This window comes from Halictus rubicundus, chromosome 6, assembly GCF_050948215.1.
Source record: "Halictus rubicundus isolate RS-2024b chromosome 6, iyHalRubi1_principal, whole genome shotgun sequence".
In the NCBI taxonomy this organism is placed as follows: Eukaryota; Metazoa; Arthropoda; class Insecta; order Hymenoptera; family Halictidae; genus Halictus; species Halictus rubicundus.
The window spans coordinates 5,929,440-5,948,513 of record NC_135154.1 but is presented as its reverse complement, the minus strand read 5'-3'; the positions used below and the strand labels follow the sequence as shown (position 1 = coordinate 5,948,513).

General features: G+C 41.5%; 4 protein-coding genes across 8 annotated transcripts; 2 read left to right on the top strand and 2 right to left on the bottom strand.

The window, feature by feature from the left end:
- Positions 1-1,494: 1,494 nt before the first annotated feature.
- Positions 1,495-7,878, bottom strand: LOC143355107 (xaa-Pro dipeptidase-like). Of its 2 annotated transcripts, XM_076789624.1 has the most exons (9): positions 7,462-7,878; positions 6,861-7,059; positions 6,558-6,794; positions 6,407-6,468; positions 6,280-6,324; positions 3,085-3,354; positions 2,379-2,823; positions 2,027-2,178; positions 1,495-1,872 (listed from the first exon to the last, which is right to left on the bottom strand). In XM_076789624.1, exons 1-9 carry the CDS (start codon positions 7,479-7,481, stop codon positions 1,830-1,832), a joined length of 1,473 nt encoding a protein of 490 aa, XP_076645739.1. In that variant the 5' UTR covers positions 7,482-7,878; the 3' UTR covers positions 1,495-1,829. The 2 variants fall into 2 exon arrangements, with proteins under 2 accessions (XP_076645739.1, XP_076645738.1); XM_076789623.1 differs by lacking the exons at positions 1,495-1,872; positions 2,027-2,178; positions 2,379-2,823; ... (2 more) ...; positions 6,861-7,059; positions 7,462-7,878 and adding an exon at positions 3,368-5,668 and having other exon boundaries at positions 6,407-6,467.
- Positions 7,879-8,627: 749 nt separating this feature from the next.
- LOC143355108 (uncharacterized) lies at positions 8,628-12,340 on the bottom strand. The gene has a single exon (XM_076789626.1). It carries the CDS (start codon positions 11,169-11,171, stop codon positions 10,671-10,673), a length of 501 nt encoding a protein of 166 aa, XP_076645741.1. The 5' UTR covers positions 11,172-12,340; the 3' UTR covers positions 8,628-10,670.
- A 911-nt stretch (positions 12,341-13,251) lies between these two features.
- On the top strand, positions 13,252-14,362 carry LOC143355110 (bolA-like protein 3). Its single transcript, XM_076789629.1, has 4 exons — positions 13,252-13,502; positions 13,750-13,876; positions 13,998-14,086; positions 14,166-14,362. The coding sequence occupies exons 1-4, from the start codon at positions 13,461-13,463 to the stop codon at positions 14,229-14,231; spliced, it is 324 nt and encodes a 107-aa protein (XP_076645744.1). The 5' UTR covers positions 13,252-13,460; the 3' UTR covers positions 14,232-14,362.
- A 352-nt stretch (positions 14,363-14,714) lies between these two features.
- On the top strand, positions 14,715-17,289 carry LOC143355088 (sodium-coupled neutral amino acid transporter 7). Of its 4 annotated transcripts, none has more exons than XM_076789594.1 (5): positions 14,715-14,819; positions 15,066-15,244; positions 15,384-15,744; positions 15,825-16,074; positions 16,320-17,289. In XM_076789594.1, exons 2-5 carry the CDS (start codon positions 15,139-15,141, stop codon positions 16,974-16,976), a joined length of 1,374 nt encoding a protein of 457 aa, XP_076645709.1. In that variant the 5' UTR covers positions 14,715-14,819; positions 15,066-15,138; the 3' UTR covers positions 16,977-17,289. The 4 variants fall into 4 exon arrangements, with proteins under 4 accessions (XP_076645709.1, XP_076645708.1, XP_076645707.1 ...); XM_076789593.1 differs by having other exon boundaries at positions 14,799-14,918; XM_076789592.1 differs by having other exon boundaries at positions 14,804-14,941.
- Positions 17,290-19,074: the final 1,785 nt, after the last annotated feature.

Sequence of the window (19,074 nt, the reverse complement as noted above, 5' to 3'; positions counted from 1 at the left end):
TACCCCTCGATACTTTAAGACTCCTCCCGAGAAATTAATAATTAATTAAACAACGGTCCGAGCGTCTATCGCGATTTCTATCCGATTGCGGCAACAGCGATCTTACGCGATATTTCGAATCGTTGACATTGGCACATGACAGGTTCGCATGTATCGTATGACACTCTCGATCGCGCCGCGTTACGTCAAGACTCTCGTATTCGTGAAACCGTCAGCACATACGTAACAGAAATTGACGTGCACGCGTTCGCAATCGCAATCGCATTCGCATTCGCATCCGCCTTTGCCTTCGCCTTCACATTCGTCACCAACTCCGACCGAACGTTTATCGCCTTCACCTTGATCGTAAACTTGACGAAACACGGAAACCGTCGAAATCGGTACAGCGATCGCTACGAGGAAACGATCGAAAAGAAAACAAGGGACGTGCCCATGAGCCGTCGAACTGTTTGACGCAAGCAGGGGAACAGGTGTGCCGATTCTTGAAATGTGACGCGCGATGGTACGGTATTCGCGAGTGTCGCTCCTTTCGAAATTTGTCAGCGCGACGACCACCCACCTATTCGATGGTTTCGACACTCGTTCGGCGAGCATTCGTTCCACGAGGAAAAGGAGCAAACAGAAATTGCGACGATCTTCTCGTTTCGGCGTCTCCTACTGCGTTACCAGCCTCGATCGGATATACTTTCGCTTCGTTTAGCGTTCACGTCCGAGCAGAACGGTATCTCGATTTTTCAAAGAGAAAGTAACACAGAAAATCGAATCGCGCGGCGGGCCAATTGTTCGTCTTCCCTTAGGTCCCATGAAATTCGATTACAGAATCTTGCTTCTACGCGAGCGGCTCGACGTTATGTAATCGTCTCGAACAAAAAGAAACGATTTCCTCTCCATGTTTTCGAACGTGACCCGTTTTCAATGTTGGCCGTTTCACGCGTCGCACGCATCGCGCGCGTTACTCGCGGCGGAACGTGTCCCACGAATCACCGTCAAACGATCGTCGAGTAGAAACGAAACCGGAGGATACTGTTGTGCGTTCGCAATAACCAGAGGCTCGGTTGACGTTGTTGGAGTCCGCGGAATGTTCGCAAGGAGAACCGCCACACGTTCACACACGTTCGAACACATTCTCACCGCGACCGCGACCGCGACTGTAACACCATACCCGATAATAACAGCGTTCAACTTCCCTTTCAATAAACCAAAGATACCGTATTCCAAGGTTACGCGCAACAGAGCCGCCTGCCTCTCGTCTCACCTTGAAAAATCGGAAATGCTCGCGCGAAATGAAATTCGTTGCGAACAGATCGCAGATTCTATGATTCGAGCGTACCAGACAAATTTTCAAAGATTTCACGGTGTTACGTTTAAGACCCAAAAGCCGATACACTCGACACGTTCCGGTGAATTGCGATCAACGACGGAAAAGGACGTTTTGATTGGCGAAACAAAACGCAAGGACTCTCGTTGAAAGTATAGAAATATTGACGCAACGCATCGGTGTAAACAAAAATATGTTCTTTTTACTTTCGTCCCTAGATCGTATACAATCTCTGGAAGAACTTTCGTTCGTGCTTGTACAGAACTACCGTATTCGGTATTGCATTTTATGCGTTATAAATGAACTGCATGTAAAAATAATTCATGACAATTTACGTCGTTCACTGTAACTGTGCTTGCATCACAGAAGACAGAATATGTAAATAGTGGTCATTTCCTCCAAGCGGTTGATCAAATACTGGCAATGGCATACATTAAAACGTACCCGAGCCTCCTCCTGTTATCGAGTATTTGGATATTGCCTCGAACTTGTCGCGTGTTTCGAATTCGAGCTATTTTTTTCCACCAGCCATCCAGCTTTCTACCTCCTCGACTCTGCGAATGAATTATGTATTACTTTTTTAAGTAGATGTTAATCTATTTAAACTCGTGTTCAAAGCAAATTGACGACGATAAAGCATGACGTTAAATTTAATTAGTATTCCGAGAAATGTTTCGATATTTTCTTAGAATAATTCGGCGAACTTACGTGCGTGGCACGTCAGTCAAATTTACTACTCCTGTTTCCGTTACAAGAACGTCATCCTCGATTCGAACACCGCCCCAATCCCGGAATCTCTTCAACTCTTCGGCCACGATGAATTTCGCTTGATCCGGATTGTTCAGGGCAGCATCTAACAACTAGAGACGCAACAATGAATCTTTCTGAAATGGTTAGGGTTAGACGTCTACCGTCGTAGCTAAAGAAAATTAAATAAACGTTGACACGAAATCAACAGAAAATCAGTTGCAAAATCCGTGCAGAAACAATACTCTTCTCGTTAAAGATTTTGTAGTAGTATCAAAAGTCGAATATCTCTAACAAATCTTCTCAGACTTACGCAGTCGATAAAGTAGCAGCCTGGTTCTATGGTTAACACCATACCAGACTCCAGAACACGACTGGTTCTCAGCTTTCTCAAGCCGGGAGCGGTGGAACGTTCCGGGTACCCTGGAAGATATCCACCAACGTCGTGAACATCCAATCCCATCAGATGACCGAGACCATGAGGAAAAAAGATCTCGTTCAGTCCTGCCTTTATCATGTCGTCGACGTCGCCTTTCAACAAACCCCCCTCGACCAGCGAAGCCAGCACAACTTTATTGGCTAGCAGGTGCATGTCTGTCCAAGCGACCTTGGGTTTCGCAGCATTCATTACCGCATCGCGAGCAGCGAGCACCGCGTTGTACACCATTTTTTGGTCGGCGGTAAACTTCCCATTCGCTGGGAAACTGCACGTGATGTCCGCTGCATATCCGCAATAATTTCCGCCCATGTCGAACAAACTACCAAACAACGATCCGAATAAAACGTTAAATCCATTCGACTGTTGTATATATGTATAGTACTGCCTCTATTCCAAATGGTGGTACAAATTTTATTCTTACGGAAGCAAATGCTTCTTCGATCCGTATTCGATTTGATTTCATCCCGTTCCATTGAATCAACGGCTTTGACAGATTTTTCAGAAACGAATAGGTGTGTACCATAATGTGGAAGAAAGGTGGCGAAATAGTTAAATTTTTTTCTATTCTGTGTAAACAAACCACATGTCCCCATCCTTGATGACTTTATTATTGGGTGCACCGGCGTGCCCGTAGTGCAATATCGACGAGTTATGCCCGGATCCACAAATGCAGGTGTAAGATACGTGTCTGCAACCACCTTCGGAGTACACCTGCTGCATAAAAGTTGCTTCCGCTTGAAATTCCGCTACTCCTGGCTTCACCATGCGCATAACAGTCTTATGAGCGTCTGAGCTTATCTTAATCACGTACTTCAACACCTCTATTTCCTCTGGGGACTTTATCACTCTGCTATAAACAAAAGAAAAACAAAACGCTATTATTCAACAAGAAATTATATCGCTATCATTTGCAAGATTTTATTACGTACAATGGACAAAAACATCTGTTCGTTGGTAAACTGTCGTGACAATTGCTGCGCTATACGTATACAATATACTACATACATATCGTGAACAATATGAACGGGTACATGTACACATTACAAAGACTCCTCCACGGAGTCTAAGCTTTTTAACAGGTAGGAGGATAGTTTATCGGATTCGCTCCAAACTTCCTGCAGTATTACGTAATCCAATGTCATTACTCGGAATCCTAACTTTCTGATGTGCCGTTTTCTCATGATTTGAGATCCTATCAGACGACGCGTGTTTCTGCAATAGTATTCGGGCAAATAAATCAAAACGGCGGTGTTCGTGTTTTTCTGTTGTCCGCTCAAGTGGAGAACAGGAGACGACTCCACAAACGGATGTATCAGAATATCGAGTATGTAGAAGCTTATGGTTGGCAGTCGATTCAAGATCACGTTTTTACTTAATCTTTGCTCACCGCCTACCAGAGACGCCAATGGCTGATAGATCGTATTGACCGTTCTCCTGATTCGGGCGTCCAAAAACAATGGTTTCTCTGTTCTTCCCGCAGGGACGTGCAAATGCCGATAATCCATGCACTCCAGAGACATGCTAGTGTCCAGTAACTGTAATTTGCTTTTTATACGGTCGAAAAAGATCGAATGGCTTCTCAAGTGTAGCTTATGGAGCAGCTGAGAGATAAAGATTTTATCCAGAAATTTCACAGGACATCTTTCGAGATAAACGCAAGAGAGAAGAATATCCAACGCATCGTCCAGCTTCAAATCGTGAAACTTCACCGATAACACCGCGTCGAATGTCTCCCAAAATTGCACGGGATTCGGTGGTTGAACATACAGTATTCCGAATGTCGTTAAAATGGACGGCAGCGAAGACGTTGGTATACTCGTGCCGTGCTTTATAAAATATTCCCCGCATTCCGACAAAATACTTTCGTTTCGAACCCGCAATGTTTTACAATAGCTCATGATCGTCGCTATTAAATTTGAATCTTCGACTTGCAATGCTTTCGACTTTAAATATTTCTGCAAGGTGGTCTCTATTCTATCATCTATATACTCCTTCGCGATTAAACTGTGTAGAAAGTTGATCAGATCTTTCTCTCTGGACGTGTTCATGCTTATACTTGCCCATTTACTGGCATTCAACAAGCATCTAGTCGCAGAAGCGTTGCCGTAAAAACAGTCCAATATCTCGGCTACTTGCGTGCCGGTCAATTTCAACCAGTGATCGGAAAGTTTCCTTTCCAGAATCAGTTTCACCATGTTCTTGCTTTGATTGAAATATTTCAGCATCTTGAACAACGCCACCAACGTGTACGAGTTGATCTCTTGCTCCTTCAGGGAAATACCGACCCATAAAGCGTCTATGGATTTACGGTATTTCGTATCCTTGTACGTCGACAAAATCTTGATCACGTTTACTAACTGTACGGGCGTGAACTCTCCGTCCGTAGCGCGGACCAATGCTTCGTCGCACAGCAAATCTCTGTACTCGTTTTTCGGTGGACTGACTTTGTCCTTCTTCAACGCGATCAACCCTTGAAGTATCATTTCGCTGTCCTGACTGTTCACGATTAATTTGATCAATTGTTTCATCATGATATCCCTCGCGGTATTGTCCACCTCGAATTGCTTGTTTCTCTTCTGCTTGGACCAATTAGTCTCCAATTCGATCACTTTCTTTAGCCCTTCCAATGCTATCCTGCAATTAATTTCGTGCGTTACTTTGTTCTCCAACAGAGAATAGACGCCATCGGCTGTCTTGAACGATTGCAATTCCTGCAAAGCTTGTTGTATGTCCGCGTCTCCCAAACATTCGAGATCAGGACAGAACAGTATCGCGGTTCCTTCGTCCGTTTCGATATCTATTCTTCGATTCAACGATTTATTCTTTACTTTGATATTACTTCGAAAATCCGACGCACTGTTTTTCTCGTGAAACCTGAGCTGATCGTTCTTCTTAGTTGTATCGAAAACCTTGCGGCTGCTATCATCGGGATGGTTAGATTTTTTATCTTTACTCTTACATAACGCTTCCACGTCGCTGATTTTCCTAACGATCAAAGGCACTTCTTGGATCTCCGGTCCTTCTTGAACGAAAATACTAGTCTGCGTCAGAATCTGTTGGCCAGCAGCGCGTTCGTACCATCGTTTGCTCAATTTCGAAACTAACGTCGTCTGCACGTGCATACGCATTAACAATTTTGCCCATACATGACCAGCTACGATCATCTGCATAGAGCACACAAGCATCGAATAAGGTTCTAGGTCTACCAATATATCTATTCTCCATCATTGTTTTATGTATTCTACCTTTTTCGACGATCGTTATCGGAACGTTTTACACAACCTTATTATTTGAATTACGAAACGTGGTATACGCACGATGATGAAACTGCCGTTGTAAATACTTTCAATTTAAGAATCGAGTTCCAACCTTATTGGGATGTTATTAAAAATTCTTATATAAAAGCCTCATGACAAACATAAAGAAGGAAGTTTGACGCGATACAAAGCAATTACAGCGTTCGATATCGATAAAAAAAATTGTCGATCGGCCGATAATCCTATCGGTGACCAATATGTTTCTTACAAGGTATTATATCGATATCGTTTAACACGTGTATCTATCGACTTTTCGTTCACGCAGCGAGCAACCACAAGTTTGTATCTAAACGAAAGCCACCTCTCCGAGTCGATCGACGCTGCCTGAACGGAAAATTTCATATTGATTAAGACTAAGAGATTAAGAAAAGCACCGGTTTCGCTTTTGCTTATTTCATTGTTTATAGTATATTCCAGTTAACAGTAGCGCAAGTAATTGAACCATTTGTAATACATACCACTCGCATATTTCTTGGTATAAAATAGTTTTGTCCACTTTGAACCTGAGGGATAATACAAGGAAATAGTTACTCATAAAATATTACGAATTAAACACGCAAATACAATATTTTTATTCTTGCTTACTGCTTAATCCCGTCGAAGACTAATTCTGGAGTTCGCAAGCCACTGTCGCTGTTCTGACCATTCTTCAAGATTAATAAAGTAACAGTCGATTAAAATAACACGCCTTAAAAACTTGAAATATATAAAAGAAATTTTTTAAAAGAGAGCTTACCAAAGTAAGAAGAAGAGTTGCTTCCTTTTTCTTCAGTATGTCAGCTATTTCGTCGGTATAATAAGTTTCATCTACGGCGTATCGCTTTGTAAATTCCTCCAAACTACACAGCCTTCCTTCCCAAATCGCATATTCTGCTGGCAAACGGGGGACAAATAAAATTGAAGTTCCTGTTAAACTAATTGCGCCAAAACATCCTGGCTCTTCCACGCCGAAACACCATTGAAAGAATGACTCCTATTAAAACCAATCCATTGAAACATTTCTCCTTTGATACGTCGCTAGAATGAAAAAATGACTTGCCTGTCTAAACGGCCAATTTATATCCGTATCGTTGAATGGAATTTCGTTCCCACCTTGAAGGACGATAAAACTACCTGTGGTTGGAGTTTTTGTGATAGAATTAATGCGTTCTATCAATCGTTTACGGTTATTTTGAAACAAGGACATAGGCACTTTTAGCGTGTGGTCCCCTCTTTGAAAGTAGGATTCAACGTTATTCCTGAAACATACAATTTCCAAAATCATTAAGCAGCGATCATCGAACAAAAGACTTTTCGAGACAAAAAATTATAACTTTACAGAGAAAGTAGACAAATTTTCAAACGATTAAAACTTTATTCGATTTACTTTACTCTGTATAAAGTTTACCGTCATTGTAAACATTTGTTGAAATCGTATGTAATGGTATATAACAATGTTATGTTACTATTGAGATCATCGATAAACAAAAGAATAAAAAATGTCAACAGTAGTGAACATAAAAATAGAGAAAACCAGCAAGGTAAGCAAGTACTTCAATTAAATGAATCGCGCATCTGTCAAAACACAGTGTACGACAGATCGTTTTTTATATGTTTTGTCGCGAGAATCGGTAAAAGGTCAATAAATTGTTAATACGTACATATGCGTGACGTCCGCCATTTTTTACCAATTGTCGATTTATTTGCAGCACGTAGATCGTATATAAAGTCAAGTTTTTTAGCAAACAAATTTGGAAATTCACTTTTATAGCGCAAATAGTTGTTTTCTCAACATCGAAATGTTTCTTGTATTTTTAAAAACCTTTCGTTGCACGAATGCTTACATATGTATGTAGTCTATGTTGTTTCGACTTTATTGTGCCTTATCTCTTCCTCTGATATTGCTATAGCTTTAACGCACCACGTGAACAATTCGAACTAATCAATGACGTTTCAAGTGGTTTCAAGTCTCCCGCGTTCAACAACAAAATTTAACATCACTGTCAATCTTTATTTTTGATCGACTATATAAGTTTCTATTTAATCAATATTAGATGTCTTTCGAGGTGGTACCTACACCGACAAAATAGTTTTAAAGAATACGTTATACGTTGTTACTTGTTCGTATGGTAGAGAACATGAATGACTTGACACTTTTCCTTACATAACCTCTAAATTCGATTGTTCAAACTCCCGCGATATCCGACTATCTAAACTCAAAATATACATATATTTTACATTCTGTCTACACGTGTCTTTCACCTCGAGTAAACATTGCATCATTCAAATATTATTTCTGTGCAGTTTGATCTATACCGTGAAGCTAATTCAGTATTTTGCCAGGAACAAGGGTGAATGTAATTGGTAATACAGGATGTGTATGTATATACACGCGTCGATCCGTATGATCCGTACAGCAAAGATAATATCACTAAAATAATTTGAAGTACATATATATCTATATGTATGTATAAACGTATACTCTGCTTACACATACATATACATATACTTGTTATCGCGCGATATTTCCACGCGATGACGTAACAAAGCAATCACATCATGCACGTCATTCAAAACAACGAGAAATTATCTATTGTGATCGTTCTCTTTAATTCTATCGAACCGACGAGATACGAAATTCTCATATCATGCGATAAAATCAATGAGTTCGCGGCACTGTAAATCACGATACACGTGAAAAAGGCGCTATATTATCAGACATTTTTATTCCCGACGGTTTCGAACATGAATAAACATTCAGCCAAAAAGGATCGAGTAAAGAATGTATATATAAGCTTGAACTAGGAGAGCATAAAGAGTCCGAACGTAAAATTTGTAACTTCTTTATTCGTAATTAAGAGTCGTTGAACCAGAAATCCAACTATCACAACGAGGTATAGCTTTCGTAATTTACACTATAACGGTAAATTTAAAGACAAATCGTTCTCTGACTCACTCACTCACTCACTCATCTCTCTCTCTCTCTCTCTCTCTCTCTCTCTCTCTCTCCACACACAATGTCCTACGCAAATCGTTGCGCAGGCGCAGACACGCAACATTAGAGAAAAAATGCAAATTTTCCTCATTCATACAGAAATAATCACATATTCACCGGAACGAAACGGTGATTTAACCCGACATGTTCACGAGAGACATATGATGCATTAATTGCCAGTTTATCTTGCGGAACTCGATAACGTGTATTTATTTATACAACTGCTAGACACGACACGTCTCGCGTCCTCCCCGCACCGTACGCCGAACGCAATTCTCGGCTAGCAGTGTCACTATATAAATCGATTAATGCGCCAGCTCTTCGAGTTCGATATCGTAGTAAATGAATCAGACTATTGTATCGCTAAATCGAACACGGATATCCACACAATATATACAATAAATTTACAAAGCGCGTACAGCATTTGTAATGTCGCTAACAATCGACAGCGATATAAATAACTATGTGTCTAAATATGCAGAACGAATGGAAATCGCGTTCTCTTTTTCGCTTTGTAATTTCTCCGATCAAAGCCTGTTTGAATACTTGAAGTCATGAAAGATGATTCACGCTCGCATCACGCGCCAACACGTAATCGAATTTCGACTCGAGCCAGGCAGACTGCTATATAACCTTCGTCCGAACGAAAAAAAAACTCTATTCGTTGGCCATAATAAAACAAATAAATGAGATCACTGTCCTTTGCGAATCGCGATCCTCCAATACGTGAAAAAACATACATATGTGTTGTTCGTTGATAGATTTCACGCAACTTACTTATCCTTCTTTTCTAATAGTAACTGGACCGTAATAACCCGAATAACTCGAGCCAAAATTATACCTTATAGGATCATTCTTTTCGTTTAGACGCACATTTTTCACCGAACTCGATGATATTGTAAAAAAAAAACTATAACTGTACGAAAGAGGTAACAGACGGGTTTTATACGCGTACAGAAATCTGGAGCTATGTATGTATACTAGTGTTTCACGTTAGAGGTTCCAGTTCCTCCGTGTGTGTGTGTGTGTGTGTGTGTGTGTGTCAGTATACGTGTGGTTTGTACCACCATGTGCTTTCAAATCGATTGCGTAACCACGAAAATATTTCTGTATTCGTTGAAATAAATTTTAAAAAATTTCGTGGTGGGGGGGAATGAGGGTGGGGTGGGGAGGCTAGTAAACGATCGAGAGCAAAAATGGCCGGCCAAACAACGAAAGGATGTCCCGAGGAATACGTTGTTCCATTAGGTTGAAAGCGAGAGGCACACAGGAACTCCTTCTATTTAAAGAGAGACGAACCCGCAATCATGAAACGATGAACGTTGTTGCGACATAAATCGAGTCCGAGGGCTCGAATCGAGGCGAGGCAGCCATGAGTCCTCCACGTAAGCCGTAAGCTTCGCGAGTCGTCGATACGCCGACGATCTTTGCCGAAGTCGCACGAAGTCGAACCCGAGACTGCTTCGAATAACAACACATACCATATTTACAAACACGGCCATGCAAGGCGAGTTCTCGTCTAATTATGTTTATCTCGTTATACTTTCTTTTGGTACGCGGAGCTCTATGTCGGCCAGGGCAACGAATACTCTCGTTCGACGACACTTTAGTTTCGCACGCGCGTACACACTGAAAGAAATCGAGTCGAGGAAAGACCCAAGCTAAGGAACACCGAAAGTTTTGACCCTGATTCTTTTTTAAATTTCTCGCACACACATTCGCACCGTACATACACGCACATAGACGCATAGATACACAGACAAACGGTCGAGATGGAACGAAACCGAGACGACGACGACGACGACGACGACAACGACAACGACGATAACGACGACGACGTCGACGACGATGGAACGGATCGGATCCGATTTAGTTTCACAGCTCGAGTGGCTCATACACTGGGGGTAACTGTTCATCTTCGGAATCGTAAAAGTACGGTTTTCTTCTGTACGCGATCGAACGTTCATCCTCTTCCTCTTCCGAGTTTTCGAGCTCGCCGAGGTTCGCTTGGAGTCTTTTGACAGCCTCTTTGATCAGGCCACCTTCCCTCAACAGTTCTTGCAGAAGCTCGTAAGGATCGTCCTCCCTGGTGTTCTGCCTTTTTAGATGATGGTTTATGTGATGACGATGATCGTGCGGCCCGGTACTTCTCGCGCCGCATACCTCGCAACCGTTCGGGTCTGCCCAGGACCTCGACGGCACTTGATAAGGCGAGGCTCGATTTTTGTGACTGATGCTCGATTTAGCTTTCAAGCTGGACAACCGTAGGTTCTCTTTGATCCGTGAGACGAGGATGTCCACGTCGCGGGAGAGCAACTCTTGCGTCGTATCTGGCATCACCTCGATCAAATATGTAGTTTCCTCGGCGCTCGGCATGTCGACTTTCCCCCTTAGAGATTTGCCGCCTACAAGGAACAAAAGGACAATGCCACGAATGTGTTTACACCTCTGCGTCTACGATACGAGCAACCCACGAACACAATAAAGCCGCGCTTCTCGATCAACGTGTTGGTGCCCTCTCTTTCTTTCTTTCTCTCTTGCTCTCCCCTCTCTCTCTCTCTCTTTCTCTCTCTTCCTCCTTCTCTCTTGTTCCTTCCCTTCTTGCTGTTTACTCACATACGGAACACGTTCGTTGTGTCTTCTCTGTTCCACCGAGAGCAACGAGACGCTCGTTTTTCTCGGTTGTGTGCGAGCCGAGAGAGCCAACTAGAACCAATCAACCGGCATACTGGGCCGCTCGAACTGTTCGCACACCTCAATGTTTACGAACATATTTAAAAAGGTTCGCGTAAACATAGATGGCTCAAACTAGAAGTCGCCACGTCTCGTAATCTTATAGAACGCGTGATTCACTGGGTAAATACGCACGCTGTATTTCTCCCACTCTATCGGTTCTCTCCTTTCCTCAGCCGTTGAACGAATCATCAAGTTTTACTCTCGGCGAGCTTTCGAGAATTGAATGAGCAACGCTCGTCGATGATCCAACACGTTCGAGGAGGTATCGTCGCGTGGCGATTCTCGAAACGCGCACCTTCTCGCATATCACTTTTCTGTTATATCCATTACTGTTTACTGTACTAACGCGTTTGTCGGTGGTGTCGCGCTATTCGGGTTCGTGTTCTTACACGCACGTTGCACAACGATGCACGTTTTGACGCAAGCTGACTCGGCGGACAGGCAACGTGTACGTTCCGAATGGAAGACCGTACGACCGTACGATCGTACGAAAAAATCGTCCCGGCGAATACTGCACTCGGTAAACCGACCAAAGCCGTTTCGAGGAAGCTACGGGCACCGTTTAACGTTCTCTCGACTGGCTCGAGCGTGCACAAACGGTTTAGAAGACGATTTAGAAGCGTTCGTACAACACCCTGAAGCGAGCGACCGTTCGACCGCCAGTCACGAACCTTCTACACTCTCTTATTATTGTTTTGGTTCTGCGGCGCATGCGCAGTTCCCCCACGTCGTGTAAACAAACCGTTAACTCGTGAGCTCTGGCGAATCGATAATATGTACCTATGCCACTTCCTTGTTTCACGCTACCCTGCTGTCCCCCCTAGACTCGATCTCGGTTTTCTAATAACGAAACATAACGTGGAACAGTTTTGTCGTGGAACACGTTGTCCGAACCACGTTGTGCTTCGATTTTCGACCAACGCAACAGAAACGGATATCCAGAGAATGGATCCGTCGTGTGCCTCTCGACTCGACTCGACTTGACTCGACTCGACTCGACATACGCGAGGTCCGTTCTTAGTTCTTACTCGAGAATCGCTCGAGAATCGAGATTCGCGGTTCGCGGCTCCCGGTTCGAGCCTGGATAAAACGACAGGATTGCAGGGTGAAGGGGGAGAGAAGCTGCAATGTACGAATCAAGGTTACGCTCAAGCTCGTATTCACCTACGTCATCCTATGTCAAGTTTATCGTGCGTGCGCATACGTGCCCGTTCTTGCATGATTACCACTCAACAATGTACGCGTTTACACTCGCGTTTATCTATGCCCGACGAATCATTCATTATCCTGATGTAGCAAACGGTATGACCTGTCGCCGGCTTCGTTCGAAAATTCTGTTGATTCGCTGGATACATATTACGAAATCCGAAGAAAAGTTACGGTGATGACGTCACCGAGCAAACAAAATCTACATTATCACGAGTTACGAGTTACGCTATATTTGTATACAATGTTCCATCGCGTTAAATTTATTCCTGTTGTTGGCATACAGCACCTAATCGAATTATGTAATGACAATTCGCATATGTACCGTTGCCGTTATACATACATATATACATATATGTATGTACTTACTGGGTTATATACGCGCGGTATAGTAAGTTCGCTTGTTGCATTTCATTTTGCTGTCGTCGATGAACACGATATTTACGAGTTTTTCAATATTTTGTTGTTCGCATTCCAAAATTGACTCTTTTTCGAGCAGGCTATTTGTTTGTACCTAGATGGCGCTACGGCGAACCTCGTTCGAAATCAGCTGATCGGTTCGAGATATATACCTAAATACTTACAATAAATAACTACATGCGCCGCGTTGTTCGTTGCGAAATTATCTTTTCTTTTTAATGGTTTTTCGGTGGTTTGTCACGCGAGAAGTTTCAAGGACTGAAACAAGCGAGGCCTGATTTATCACGATCTACGATAATAACTATGTTCGGCCGTGTGTTTATGTCAAATTTTCGTAATATATCGGTAGGTACAAAACACGTTTCCGCGTAGCGCATGTTTATTCTCGCGCAAGTTGCTCGACAATCGGGGAATCTTCGTCTACCGATTTCCCCATTAATATGTGCAAGTCAACTTTTGAAATACCCTCGCCCGTACTTTCGTCGGGGCTCGCACCTATCTTCCATGTCCCAAAAATCTACAACGTTTAAAAAGAATAATCGAATCAGACCCACTGAGAATGCGTAGGATGAATAAAATGAAAGTTTTACAGTTGCTGTCCAGAGTATGGAATGGACCTAACGGAGCATTGGCCGGCAAACAAGCCGAACAAAAAATGATAGAGATTTTAAGGATCAAATTTCCTAAAGCCAAGTTGATAGAAGTAAACGACGTTTCAGGTGAAGAGATAACACATAAACTATGATTCAAAGAAAATGATACAAACAATGTTATTCTTTAATGTATGGTCTTTACAACAAAAGACTTCTCTCCATCCTTATTTTGAGCTTATTCTTACAGGAGGGTGCGGGGCTATGTTCGAAATAAATGTTATTGCTCCAGAATTCAAAGGATTGAATACTATCAAGCAACATCGGATGATAAACGAAGTAAAACGCATTTATCAACTATGGAAACCTATGATTCGTTGATGTTTTAATTATCTAATATAATGTAATATGCTTATAGGCGCTTAAACAGGAAATCAAAGACATGCATGGAATAAGGATATACACAGGCATTCCTGAGTCATAGGCAATTTTTGGTTCTTTAAAGAGATGTTCCTCGCGACTATAGTTGAATGTTTAAGATGTACAAAGATTTGTAAATTTTCAATATACATGTAACATAAATGACAAATAAAAATAATAAATTATCATATAGCATATAGAAATATGCAGATTTATAGTGGATTTTTTCTAAATTTGATAACATTCCTGTATCATATTTTAATAATGGATGATACTCGAGTGCTCGATGACCTCGCCTGTAACAATTGTTACAGCATCCTTCCCAATATTCTTCAGAAACCAAAAGAATGCTATACATTTAATAAAATAATAAATTTGCTAAAAGTAATATGTGGCTCCATCTAGCGACGATACTTGCAAAGCAGATAGAATTACAACCAAGAACACAGACGAGTTATAGGGGAAGACATTCTAATTCAAGATTAGATGACACATTTGTATCTCTCTGTTCTCGTCTTACACTTGTCGCGCCGTAGACAAAAAAAAATAGACAATCGTTGGTGCTGTTTTGTTCGAGGTTTCGTCAATCCATCGTAAAGAGGCGCCACAGCCGCTCTTCTGTCGAGGAAATGAGTGATTTGCAGTGATGTCGGTATTTCAGTTTGTGATATGAAGCCCCCATAAGGAGATTGGTCTATTTCTATACTTCTATACATTGTTTGTGATCAAACCGATACGAGACAATAGCACGGTATTACTGTATCTGTTTAAAAAGTAACACTTTGCACTTCGTACCTACCTTCTCGCGAAGACATGTAACATTGTTTTCAGCCAATGACCTTTAACCTTGCGGCATGATTGTATATAGGTATTCCATCGACAAATACCTTTGTTTTAGGTCGGACGAAAACATTAACCGAAGTAAAACAAGATCGTTGATCGAACAGTTCAGTTCGTAATACAGTTGAAAGATGAATTGTCTAACCGGAGAAACAGATCGACTTATTCATAATGATATGTTACTATGCACCGCTCCAAATCCGGCATCCCTTCAAGAGTCTCGACGTGCTCGATCAGGTATATCGTGTCGTGTATATAATTTCCTAATTATACTCGTTTTATTTTATTTTTTTTTAAATTTTTATTATGCGTTTTATTTTTTGAGAACGTGTTCGTTGTTGGTCGTTTCGTATCCATAATTGTGTTATATTTTCAGGAACCGGCATATTAGGCACAACTTTTTTAATCGTTAACGCTACCTTAGGAGCAGGCCTCTTAAACTTTCCACAAGCATTCGATAAAGCCGGCGGTGTAGCTGCTTCTTGTATTATACAGCTTCTACTACTTGTATTCATTACAGCCGCACTCGTGATTCTGGCAAAATGTGGCGATATTACAAGCACCTCTACTATGCAGACAATGTTCGCAGAATTTTATGGATACAGGTCGCTCTTTTTATGCGCTTCGTGCGTTGCAATATATAGTTTTGGATGTTGTTTAACATTCATAATCATTATTGGGGACCAATTTGACAGAGTTCTAGCGACATATTATGGAATGAATTATTGTCATACTTGGTAATTACACAACATCGTCTTATCTGTCTGAGTGTTTTCCTTTATGGCATTATCTTTATATTGAAACACAATTGCTTTAGGTATTTATCCAGGCCATTTGTCACTGCTGTCGTCTGCAGTATATTCATATTGCCATTATGCTTCTTTAAGAAATTGGATGTTTTGAGTTACGCCAGCTCTGTCGGTTGCATAACTATTCTATACGTAGTATGTTTGATCGTTTACAAAAGCGTCTCAAAAATTGATCCTGTTACACATCCTATGAAGATATGGCCGGACAACGCGTACAAAGCTCTTCAAATCGTTCCAATAATATGCTTTGCGTACCAGGTACGGTATACATATACAGAGTGTTCTCACCCGATTTTGACACCTTGATTTTCTCACTATTATTACTCGTTGCAAAAAATGTTTTGACACCAATATATGCCCCACTCGATACTATTCGAATTTCCTCCAAAACATTTTTTGCTACGAGTAATAATAGAGAGAAAATTAAAATGTCAAAATCGGGTGAGAACACCCTGTATGTAAACGATAAATCTGCTCCTAATGTTTTCCGATTTGATTTATAGAGTCACATGACAGCGATACCAATGTACGCTTGTATGAAAGATCGACGTATTGGAAAGTTCACGGTATGCGCTGTAGCAAGCATGATTATTTGTTACGTTGCTTACACGGTGGTCGGCATCTACGGATACGCAACATTTGGTGCTGGAAACGTGCCGAGCGATATACTCCAGGGATATACGGACAAGAGTATGATTTTAACTTTGGCAATAATATTCATAGCAATCAAGAACTTTACCACGTATCCGATTGTTCTATACTGCGGCCGCGATGCTGTTTTAAACCTTCTAGGAATGGATGTTAATGTAACCGTTAAGTTTCGTGTTTTCGTTACGTTGATTTGGTATACGCTGTCGTTGATAATCGCGATATTTGTACCGGATATTTCACCCGTTATTAATTTACTAGGAGTGTTGTCAGCGGCCTTTATTTTTATCTTTCCAGGCATTTGCCTGTTTCATAGTACTCTCTTGAAAGATTCCGAACTGCATCTGAACAAAGATCGGCTCTTGATCATTTTCGCCATTTTTCTAGTCGCGCTCGGTGCATTTGTATCCGGTGTCGTTTTTATAGAAGCCGTTGAAGATTTGAATCGAACACCGCAAGACCCGCCGTTGGTATCCGGGTTTAGATCTTTGAAACAAAGCTTATGCGTTTAGAGCTGTTGCGAACTGATTTGATTTTTCAAAGCTGCCAACGGTTTAACAATCTGCAATTTGCTCAATGTATATATCGGAGAATCGAACAAGTCTTACGTTTTAGACAATTATTTTAATCGCTTGTAACGTTAGATAATTTTAATCGTCGGAGTACCGAGGAAAGAAAATACAGGAGAAGACTGATATTCGTGACACTTTAACGCGATTTTACTTACGCGCCCCCATTATGTCGGGAAATTTTTAAAAACATTTACTAAATGTATATTTTTGTATACGAATGAAATCGAAAATAATATTGTTGTTTTAACCCGTTTGTGAAACGAATCGATTGCCTCTACGCCCTGTGCCCTATCCTATTCCATGCGTTCGTATGCTGAAAAAGGGGGACGACGTTGACCTACTGTGGATTGCGAGATTGTTAGAAATAGAACGGCCAATGCAGCCTGCAAGTGTCTTTATTGAATATCAATAAAAATGAACCATAACGGGAAACGATAAATGTGAAATGAAGATCTTGCATCTGCTCAAAGGGTAAAAGTCGACGCAAAGACGCAACAAGGATTAAATTACCCGTTAAATTACACCGAATCCTCTAGAAAATAACAATTCAGTATAAAGCGTGGGAAAAGTATAATAAAAAAAAAAAAAAGGAAAACGCAACTGCCATGAGCGAGTCGTACGAAAAAAAGATCGCAATTGTGTTGAACCGAAGTTTCGCAGCATTCCTCCGAACGAATAATACGATAAAATCGGGAAGGGGCGCGAATTCGCGTTTTGCTTTGGTATTCTTATTGCGCTGGATACAGTGCGATTATATTCGTACTAATATTGGATCGGTAATTGGTATCGATGAAGGATAACACGCCAGTTGAATTCGATCGAACACGCGAACGATCTCGGTGGTTCGACATCGGCGACGCGTTCCTTACTTTTTCGAAAGATAGTTTGCAGAATGCTTGCGGATAGTATCGGGATACTGTATGCATATTATTTGATAAACGAGTATAATGTTTTAGTCGGTTACAGGGAAGGGCATGAATACGTCGACACGTTTACATATTAGACTTTTCCTATTTCGTTAAATTTCATAGCAGAATAATTGGCGCATAGCTAAGACAAAGACGTCGAACCGTTAAATACTTATGCGCATACACGCGCGCGCCATCACACGTTTATTTGTTTTTGAATATATCGAACATAATCGTCGTCGTATAATAATTGTAAACGATCGTGGCGTCTTAGAACGCGTCGGAGCGTCTACGATGATAAACGGGATCGGCGTCCCATAGTCCTCTCTCTTTCGTTTCTTCTATTCTCTCTCTCTCTCTCTCTCTCTCTCTCTCTCTCTCTCTCTCTCTCTCTCTCGTACTATCTTTCTCTCGATCTCACTCACTCGCTAAACACGCATTCCCACTAATCGTACGAAAGAAACGTCTAAAAAAGGCTTGTTTTTCGAAACTCATGCTCGCTCGCGTGCTATTTAAAGGAACATCGAACACGTTTGTCGTAAACATCCTCGTACAAATACACGTTCAGAAGAAATATCCCGTTTGTAATAAATTACACGTTTTAACGTTCATCGTACAAAATCGTTGCATTCTCTCTCTCTCTTTCTCTCTTCTCCCTCTCCCCCTCACACTCACTGAGTCGCTTTCGTATCTCGCTCTTTCACTCGTTCGTTCAAGCAACTATGTATCGTAAACTCGAAACTGTATTTTCTTCGATGTATTTTCTCGCTTGTAACACGTTTCTCTCGTCGTTTCTCACGCGCGTCGTCGTTCGATGACTAGAAACATTGTTTCGCGGGTCATTTGGTAAAAAAATTATGCGAAAATGGAAAATAGTTGTAGAAAAAATAAACTCGGCTCGAGGACAGCATCGGTCTTCGTACATGCCACACTGGCATCTCGACCGTGTTGATACGCGTTCTATATAAATATGTATAGGGCATATGTACAGTTGGTGGTCAAAATCTATCGAACTCGAAAAATTTCTCGGAGCGATCGTAAAAGCTCCACCGGGATTTCGGGGTTCGGTTCTGTGTCACGGAAAATATCGTGAATGAAATTCGTGTCGCTCGTTTGCTAATATGTTCGAA